The sequence below is a fragment of the Sinocyclocheilus anshuiensis genome, unplaced genomic scaffold (assembly GCF_001515605.1).
Source record: "Sinocyclocheilus anshuiensis isolate Anshui unplaced genomic scaffold, SAMN03320099.WGS_v1.1 scaffold1950, whole genome shotgun sequence".
Classification (NCBI taxonomy): Eukaryota; Metazoa; Chordata; class Actinopteri; order Cypriniformes; family Cyprinidae; genus Sinocyclocheilus; species Sinocyclocheilus anshuiensis.
In genome coordinates, this window is record NW_015544259.1 from 122,488 (window position 1) to 132,633 (window position 10,146).

The 10,146-nt window shown below is 38.0% G+C and overlaps 1 protein-coding gene across 1 annotated transcript in view; it reads left to right on the forward strand.

Annotated features, from left to right (window-relative positions):
- The window catches only part of LOC107697997 (protein VPRBP-like), a 50,527-nt gene that overhangs the window by 19,401 nt on the left and 20,980 nt on the right, over positions 1 to 10,146 (forward strand). Inside the window, exons 8-12 of the mRNA XM_016498900.1 lie at positions 141 to 242; positions 953 to 1,111; positions 1,197 to 1,376; positions 5,694 to 5,903; positions 7,047 to 7,216. Coding sequence (XP_016354386.1) covers positions 141 to 242; positions 953 to 1,111; positions 1,197 to 1,376; positions 5,694 to 5,903; positions 7,047 to 7,216 — 821 coding nt within the window. The remainder of the gene's footprint in view (positions 1 to 140; positions 243 to 952; positions 1,112 to 1,196; positions 1,377 to 5,693; positions 5,904 to 7,046; positions 7,217 to 10,146) is intronic.

Sequence of the window (10,146 nt, forward strand, 5' to 3'; positions counted from 1 at the left end):
TTCTGTTTTTTTTTTTTTTTTTTTTACACCTGTGTAAATATTTACACTATTTTATTATATTAGGATGTGTGAAAAACAATCAATAGCAGAACTGAGCTTGATGAGCTTAACGAGTTTGATTCCTGTGTTTGTGTGTGCAGTTGTTAGCTGTTTTCATGCAGCTCGGAGCTCGTGAGCTGCTGATGCACTACATGGACCTCAAACAAACGAACGACGTTCAGCTCACGTTTGAAGCCCTGAAGGTACCTGAAGGATGTCACATGCACTGCAGCTCAAAAGTTTGGACACGCCTGACTGAATGTTTCTCGTGATCACGAAAACCTTTTGATCTCAAGATTTATGCGTAAAAATGAAAGTTAAAACAAGCATTATATTTTAAACTCACTTTTGCCATAAAAATAGCCTTTAGACCCTCTAACTCTAGCACTCTCTATTCTAACTCTATTTTATCTATTTATTATAAAGAATCACCCTCTAACACTAGCGTTCCCTATACTTTTTTTTTCTATTCTATCTACTTGTTTTATTTTAATTTTTTATATAAAAACCCTTGTGTACTGTGTTAAGCTAACTGAGACTTGTTATAGCACTTGCATATCATTGCTCTTCTGTTAGTTTTGATTGCTTCTATTGTCCTCATTTGGATAAAAGCGTCTGCTGAATGACTAAATGTAAACGTAAAATGTGGAATATATTCATGCTAAAGAATGAGTAGTTTTGTCGTCCTCAACTTTTGACGGGTATATTAATAAAGATCTTCAGACTTGCACCAAACATACCGTCTGAAACCTCCTGCAAAGCTCCTGAGAAACTCTGCTCAAGTGCACCGAGGGCAGAAGCTGCTTTAAACACAGAGGATGCTCACACCACACATCTTGATGACGCCATGATTATTTGACTGATTTTTATTCTGTTCTTGGGTATCAGTTTACTTGTCATCTCTGTCTTTCAGTATCTTGCGTCTCTCCTCCTTCATAAAAAGTTTGCGGCCGAGTTTGTTGCGCATGGCGGAGTGCCAAAGCTACTGGAGATCCCGCGACCCTCCATGGCTGCCACCGGCGTCTCTCTGTGCCTCTATTACCTGGCATACAACCAGGACGCTATGGAGCGGGTAAGATGCTGTGCTGATACGGTGATCACAGCCAGAGCTCTTCTGTGTCTTACTGTTGTCTGTCTGGTTCCTCCGGCTGTGTCAGGTGTGTATGCTGCCGCATTCGCTGCTGTCGGAGGTGGTGAGCTACACGCTGTGGCTCCTGGAGTGCTCTCACGCCTCAGGCTGCTGCCACGCCACCATGTTCTTCTCCATCTGTTTCTCCTTCAGAGCCGTGCTCGAGCTCTTCGACCATCAGGACGGGCTGCGGCGGCTCGTCAACCTGGTATGCACTTCTTTGTGTTTGCATAGGGATCATTACGGTGAGAGAGCTCAGCGCGCTGCAGATACATGCAACACAAACAAAAACAGAAACGCGCTGCAAATAAGCCACAGACCACCTCGGAAATGTTTAAGGGAACTGCAAAGTGATGAACATGGCTGGGACATATTTATCAATGTTTGCTCTGAAAGGTGAGCTTTTTATTTTTATTATTTTATTTTGTTATTTTTATAACTGCCTGCTCATATGAATCCTTATAGCTGCTGCTTTTTGGATATTGTAAGCCTAAATAAGCTGTCGAAATACACAATTACTGTAACTGTGAAAGGTTATGTAAGCTGGCTAACTTTTACAACTTCCCGTACAAAAATTAACCATAGCCTGTGGTTTTGCTATTAAAATGTATTGATTAATTAATAAATACATAAATAAAAAAAAGGTTGCTATAGTTAAACCATGGTAACCATGCATAAATTAACCATGGATTTACTACACTAACCATAGTTTAACCATGGTATTTGTACAACTGTGGTCATACAAATGGTAATCAATATGCCAAAAAAAAGGGGTTAATTTTAGTTTTTTTGGGATAATTTTGTTGTGGCCTGTGCTACTTTCACGTTTCTTCATTTGTTTGTGTTGTGAGTATTTGCAGCACATGTGCTGTCAATCTGATGAAGCTGTTTTCTTGAATTAGAAAGACAAAACAACAAAAAGAGATACTCCACCCAAAAACACCAGTTACTTGTCACCAAAAACTGTTACTTTCTTCAGTGGAACTTATTTTGAGAAATGTCTCCGTTTTAGTTTTTCTACGTGCATTGGAAGTCAATGGGCTCCAGTGTTGTTTATCATACAGGTTTGTAAGCACATGAGGGCGAGTAAATGATGACAGGACTTTCATTTTTGGGTGGAGTGTCCCTTTAAAGAGAAACGGGTGTAGTGAAAGATGAAGGTCAGCCTGGAAAAGGGCTGGTGGTCATTGATAAACTGGGGGTGGTGATGATATGAGGGGAGGCGGGTCCTTTGCTACCAAGTTCATATTTCTGTACATACACTACCAGTCAAAAGTTTTTGAACAGTAATATATATATTTTTAAAGAAGTCTCTTCTGCTCACCAAGCCTGCATTTATTTGATCTAAAATACAGCAAAAGCAGTAATATTGTGAAATATTTTTACTATTTAAAATAACTGCTTTCTATTTGAATATATTTTCAAATGTAATTTATTTCTGTGATCAAAGCTGAATTTTCAGCATCATTACTCCAGTCTTCAGTGTCACATGATCTTCAGAAATCATTCTAATATGCTGATTTGCTGCTAAAAAACCCCATTTATTATTATGTTGAAAACAGCGGAGTAGAATTTTTTTCAGGTTTCTTTGAATAGAAAGTTCAGACGAACAGCATTTATCTGAAATCGAGATCTTTTGTAACATTATAAATGTCTTAATCATCACTTTTGATCAATTTAAAGCATCCTCTTTTTTTTTTTTTATTATTATTATTATTATTTAGAATTCATATTTTTCTATATTTAGTAGTGTAAGGCTTATGCGTTTCTTCCTTTGTCCTAGATGGTTTTTGGTGTGTTTAGATTTTGCAAATTGTGTTGGAAGGACAGAATATTTTCCCCTCTCTCTTGTAGTTATGTTGTATGACGTTACCAAAATGTCGTTAAAGGTTTGGGTTTATTTGCACGTACAAGAGTAATAGATGATAAATGTCGATAGTTATTCTGATCTGGTCAAGACTGGTATCGAGACGGACACATAGATTGGATGCAGAGTTTGCCTGAACTCTGCTGTAGTCTGTATGTTTCGTCAGTGTTTATTACTCTCTGTCCTTCTCACTGGGTGTTTTCCTGCAAAGCTCCTGAGAAACTCTGCTCAAGTGCACCGAGGGCAGAAGCTGCTTTAAACACAGAGGATGCTCACACCACACATCTTGATGACGCCATGATTATTTGACTGATTTTTATTCTGTTCTTGGGTATCAGTTTACTTGTCATCTCTGTCTTTCAGTATCTTGCGTCTCTCCTCCTTCATAAAAAGTTTGCGGCCGAGTTTGTTGCGCATGGCGGAGTGCCAAAGCTACTGGAGATCCCGCGACCCTCCATGGCTGCCACCGGCGTCTCTCTGTGCCTCTATTACCTGGCATACAACCAGGACGCTATGGAGAGGGTAAGATGCTGTGCTGATACGGTGATCACAGCCAGAGCTCTTCTGTGTCTTACTGTTGTCTGTCTGGTTCCTCCGGCTGTGTCAGGTGTGTATGCTGCCGCATTCGCTGCTGTCGGAGGTGGTGAGCTACACGCTGTGGCTCCTGGAGTGCTCTCACGCCTCAGGCTGCTGCCACGCCACCATGTTCTTCTCCATCTGTTTCTCCTTCAGAGCCGTGCTCGAGCTCTTCGACCATCAGGACGGGCTGCGGCGGCTCGTCAACCTGGTATGCACTTCTTTGTGTTTGCATAGGGATCATTACGGTGAGAGAGCTCAGCGCGCTGCAGATACATGCAACACAAACAAAAACAGAAACGCGCTGCAAATAAGCCACAGACCACCTCGGAAATGTTTAAGGGAACTGCAAAGTGATGAACATGGCTGGGACATATTTATCAATGTTTGCTCTGAAAGGTGAGCTTTTTATTTTTATTATTTTATTTTGTTATTTTTATAACTGCCTGCTCATATGAATCCTTATAGCTGCTGCTTTTTGGATATTGTAAGCCTAAATAAGCTGTCGAAATACACAATTACTGTAACTGTGAAAGGTTATGTAAGCTGGCTAACTTTTACAACTTCCCGTACAAAAATTAACCATAGCCTGTGGTTTTGCTATTAAAATGTATTGATTAATTAATAAATACATAAATAAAAAAAAGGTTGCTATAGTTAAACCATGGTAACCATGCATAAATTAACCATGGATTTACTACACTAACCATAGTTTAACCATGGTATTTGTACAACTGTGGTCATACAAATGGTAATCAATATGCCAAAAAAAAGGGGTTAATTTTAGTTTTTTTGGGATAATTTTGTTGTGGCCTGTGCTACTTTCACGTTTCTTCATTTGTTTGTGTTGTGAGTATTTGCAGCACATGTGCTGTCAATCTGATGAAGCTGTTTTCTTGAATTAGAAAGACAAAACAACAAAAAGAGATACTCCACCCAAAAACACCAGTTACTTGTCACCAAAAACTGTTACTTTCTTCAGTGGAACTTATTTTGAGAGATGTCTCCGTTTTAGTTTTTCTACGTGCATTGGAAGTCAATGGGCTCCAGTGTTGTTTATCATACAGGTTTGTAAGCACATGAGGGCGAGTAAATGATGACAGGACTTTCATTTTTGGGTGGAGTGTCCCTTTAAAGAGAAACGGGTGTAGTGAAAGATGAAGGTCAGCCTGGAAAAGGGCTGGTGGTCATTGATAAACTGGGGGTGGTGATGATATGAGGGGAGGCGGGTCCTTTGCTACCAAGTTCATATTTCTGTACATACACTACCAGTCAAAAGTTTTTGAACAGTAATATATATATTTTTAAAGAAGTCTCTTCTGCTCACCAAGCCTGCATTTATTTGATCTAAAATACAGCAAAAGCAGTAATATTGTGAAATATTTTTACTATTTAAAATAACTGCTTTCTATTTGAATATATTTTCAAATGTAATTTATTTCTGTGATCAAAGCTGAATTTTCAGCATCATTACTCCAGTCTTCAGTGTCACATGATCTTCAGAAATCATTCTAATATGCTGATTTGCTGCTAAAAAACCCCATTTATTATTATGTTGAAAACAGCGGAGTAGAATTTTTTTCAGGTTTCTTTGAATAGAAAGTTCAGACGAACAGCATTTATCTGAAATCGAGATCTTTTGTAACATTATAAATGTCTTAATCATCACTTTTGATCAATTTAAAGCATCCTCTTTTTTTTTTTTTATTATTATTATTATTATTTAGAATTCATATTTTTCTGTATTTAGTAGTGTAAGGCTTATGCGTTTCTTCCTTTGTCCTAGATGGTTTTTGGTGTGTTTAGATTTTGCAAATTGTGTTGGAAGGACAGAATATTTTCCCCTCTCTCTTGTAGTTATGTTGTATGACGTTACCAAAATGTCGTTAAAGGTTTGGGTTTATTTGCACGTACAAGAGTAATAGATGATAAATGTCGATAGTTATTCTGATCTGGTCAAGACTGGTATCGAGACGGACACATAGATTGGATGCAGAGTTTGCCTGAACTCTGCTGTAGTCTGTATGTTTCGTCAGTGTTTATTACTCTCTGTCCTTCTCACTGGGTGTTTGTGTTTTGTAGATTAGCACTCTGGAGATTTTGAACCCAGAGGACCAGGGCGCGCTGTTGAGCGACGATGAGATCTTCTCAAGCAGACAGACTGCAAAACATACCTGCATGGCGCTGCGCAGGTATTTTGAGGCTCACCTGGCCATTAAAGTCGAGCAGGTCAAACAATCGCTGCAGCGTACAGAGGGAGGAGCGCAGATTCACCCGCAGCCTTATTACAAGGTACATCTGTTTAACACACTACCGCTGTAATGCATTACACTGCCAGATCCTTACTACAACAGTCACATCACTGTGTGCCTGATTATGTTGTGCATGGTTTGTTGTCTGAAATGTACTTTGTGGTTGTCAGTGTTGGGGTAACGTGAGTTACATAATCCGATAACTTACATATACATTTTTTTTAAGTAACTAGTAAGGTGACGCATTACTTTTTAATTTAGAAGAAAATATCTGACTTTTTTCAAATAAGTAACACCAGTTATTTTGTTTTCACATTATTTACTGACAGCTGTCCTGTCCTCATGTTGAGAGAAATCAGGAGTAAGTGCAGAGCGTTGTGTGTGAACATGATCTTACTGTAGTTCAAGACTAAATATGAACATGTTTACTCATCTCACTGCACACAAACACATTCAGTGTTCCTCAAAATCAATAAAAACAGTGCAGTGCAACCTCAAAATATGATACAAACCTGCAATAATTAAATGTTAAATAACAGAATAATAAAAAATCCCATTTTATTAACCTATGTCTTTGCTCCTGACCTTCGATGATCCAATGCAACCATACTAATGAACAATTTACTTTAGATAAACAATATTTGTTTCTTTTTTTTATTGCTGAAGAGTGTTGAACTTTCGTCTCCTGAGTGCGTCCTTGTCTTCATGTAATTCAGAATGCACAACTGAAAGGTTCAAGCAAACCCTTTACTGTACAGACGTGAATTTACATTTCCTTCAGCCTGAGGCCTATTCATTTCACTTTTGGTGGGAATTTCACTTTTACATTTGCCAACAATAGAACTTTTTATATTAAAACCAACAAGCAAGCTCAGCACTGATGAGAAAAAGTAACGCTATAAGGTAACAGTGCATTACTTTCCATAAAAAGTAACTAAGTAACGCAGTTAGTTAAATTTTTAGGGAGTAACACAATATTGTAAATGCGTAATAATGTGTACTCGCTGTGATGTCCCGTGTTACTTTTCAATGAATTGAGGAATTTAGGAAAGAACTTAAACTTGGAAATCTTGTCAGTTTGTGCAAGGCCTGCTTTGTATGCTAAAAATTAGGTCTCTGGGAATGCTTGTAGATTGTGTTGAAGTTTTAATTCTTTTTTTTTTTTCTGTGTAAATGGTCGTAGGCTTGCTCCTACACGCATGAGCAGGTGGTAGAAATGGTGGAGTTCCTGATCGAGTTCGGACCAGCGCGTTTGTACTGGGAGCCTGCCGAGTTCTTCCACAAACTGTCCTGTGTGCAGCTCCTTTTGCAGCTCATTTCTATCGCCTGTGACTGGAGAACATACTACGGCAGGTGAGGAACTGCTAAGAGTGGTGTGGGAGTAACCGATGTAAATGGAGCCTCGCAAAGTTACTTTGATGCAACAAGTTATTTGTTTTGCTGTAAACATAGTGATGGTAAAACGAATCTTCCTGTCCTGTCAGCTGCTATTCTGTGCTCGTAGCGCGTGCTGTACAAATGCGGCAGTGCACACTGTGAGAAAATACGAAGCGTGTCAGATCTGCGTCACGTTCAGCAGCGGCAGCTCTTAAAGTAATAGCAGCCAAATAACCTAATAACCAGCTGCTGTGATGACTGTTCATCAAAGAAAAAAGGAAATCAATAACTTTTGTAGCTTTAAGGATTCATATATATTTAATTTAGAATTTAGTGTTTGATAACTTTATTCAATTTCTGTATATTTCCTACTTGCTGAAGGGCACAGGTAACTAAATATGACATTTATTATAATGGTTTATGTGAAGACTGTTTTAAGTTCACTTAAATTAGAAGTTATTTTAATAATATTCTAATAAATGTTAAAATTAACAGCTCTTGTAATGTTGAACGGCTAGTCAATGGTTAAATATTAGGGGAAAAAACAATTTCCTAGAGATATCAGTAGTATTGGTATCAGTGATACTGTCCTTCAGTCATAAAAAAGATGCCATAAAATAAATATTAAAAATATACTGTCTTTATGTTGTTTGTACATTAATTTTAAGATTTAATGTGCAATTATTTGTAGATTAGCACTCTGGAGATTTTGAACCCAGAGGACCAGGGCGCGCTGTTGAGCGACGATGAGATCTTCTCAAGCAGACAGACTGCAAAACATACCTGCATGGCGCTGCGCAGGTATTTTGAGGCTCACCTGGCCATTAAAGTCGAGCAGGTCAAACAATCGCTGCAGCGTACAGAGGGAGGAGCGCAGATTCACCCGCAGCCTTATTACAAGGTACATCTGTTTAACACACTACCGCTGTAATGCATTACACTGCCAGATCCTTACTACAACAGTCACATCACTGTGTGCCTGATTATGTTGTGCATGGTTTGTTGTCTGAAATGTACTTTGTGGTTGTCAGTGTTGGGGTAACGTGAGTTACATAATCCGATAACTTACATATACATTTTTTTTAAGTAACTAGTAAGGTGACGCATTACTTTTTAATTTAGAAGAAAATATCTGACTTTTTTCAAATAAGTAACACCAGTTATTTTGTTTTCACATTATTTACTGACAGCTGTCCTGTCCTCATGTTGAGAGAAATCAGGAGTAAGTGCAGAGCGTTGTGTGTGAACATGATCTTACTGTAGTTCAAGACTAAATATGAACATGTTTACTCATCTCACTGCACACAAACACATTCAGTGTTCCTCAAAATCAATAAAAACAGTGCAGTGCAACCTCAAAATATGATACAAACCTGCAATAATTAAATGTTAAATAACAGAATAATAAAAAATCCCATTTTATTAACCTATGTCTTTGCTCCTGACCTTCGATGATCCAATGCAACCATACTAATGAACAATTTACTTTAGATAAACAATATTTGTTTCTTTTTTTTATTGCTGAAGAGTGTTGAACTTTCGTCTCCTGAGTGCGTCCTTGTCTTCATGTAATTCAGAATGCACAACTGAAAGGTTCAAGCAAACCCTTTACTGTACAGACGTGAATTTACATTTCCTTCAGCCTGAGGCCTATTCATTTCACTTTTGGTGGGAATTTCACTTTTACATTTGCCAACAATAGAACTTTTTATATTAAAACCAACAAGCAAGCTCAGCACTGATGAGAAAAAGTAACGCTATAAGGTAACAGTGCATTACTTTCCATAAAAAGTAACTAAGTAACGCAGTTAGTTAAATTTTTAGGGAGTAACACAATATTGTAAATGCGTAATAATGTGTACTCGCTGTGATGTCCCGTGTTACTTTTCAATGAATTGAGGAATTTAGGAAAGAACTTAAACTTGGAAATCTTGTCAGTTTGTGCAAGGCCTGCTTTGTATGCTAAAAATTAGGTCTCTGGGAATGCTTGTAGATTGTGTTGAAGTTTTAATTCTTTTTTTTTTTTCTGTGTAAATGGTCGTAGGCTTGCTCCTACACGCATGAGCAGGTGGTAGAAATGGTGGAGTTCCTGATCGAGTTCGGACCAGCGCGTTTGTACTGGGAGCCTGCCGAGTTCTTCCACAAACTGTCCTGTGTGCAGCTCCTTTTGCAGCTCATTTCTATCGCCTGTGACTGGAGAACATACTACGGCAGGTGAGGAACTGCTAAGAGTGGTGTGGGAGTAACCGATGTAAATGGAGCCTCGCAAAGTTACTTTGATGCAACAAGTTATTTGTTTTGCTGTAAACATAGTGATGGTAAAACGAATCTTCCTGTCCTGTCAGCTGCTATTCTGTGCTCGTAGCGCGTGCTGTACAAATGCGGCAGTGCACACTGTGAGAAAATACGAAGCGTGTCAGATCTGCGTCACGTTCAGCAGCGGCAGCTCTTAAAGTAATAGCAGCCAAATAACCTAATAACCAGCTGCTGTGATGACTGTTCATCAAAGAAAAAAGGAAATCAATAACTTTTGTAGCTTTAAGGATTCATATATATTTAATTTAGAATTTAGTGTTTGATAACTTTATTCCATTTCTGTATATTTTCTACTTGCTGAAGGGCACAGAAAGCTAAATATGACATTTATTATAATGGATTTATGTGAAGACTGTTTGAAATTCATTCAGTTGTTATTTTCTGAAGTTTAATAAATGTTAAAATGTATAGCTCTCAATTATAATGTAATGTTAAATGGCTATAGTCAATGATTAAATATTAGGTGGAAAAAATTATTTCCTAGAGACATCAGTAGTATTGGTATCAGTGATACTCACCTTAAGTCATAAAAAAGATGCCATTAAACAAATATTAAAAATATACTGTCTTTATGTTGTTTCTACATTAAT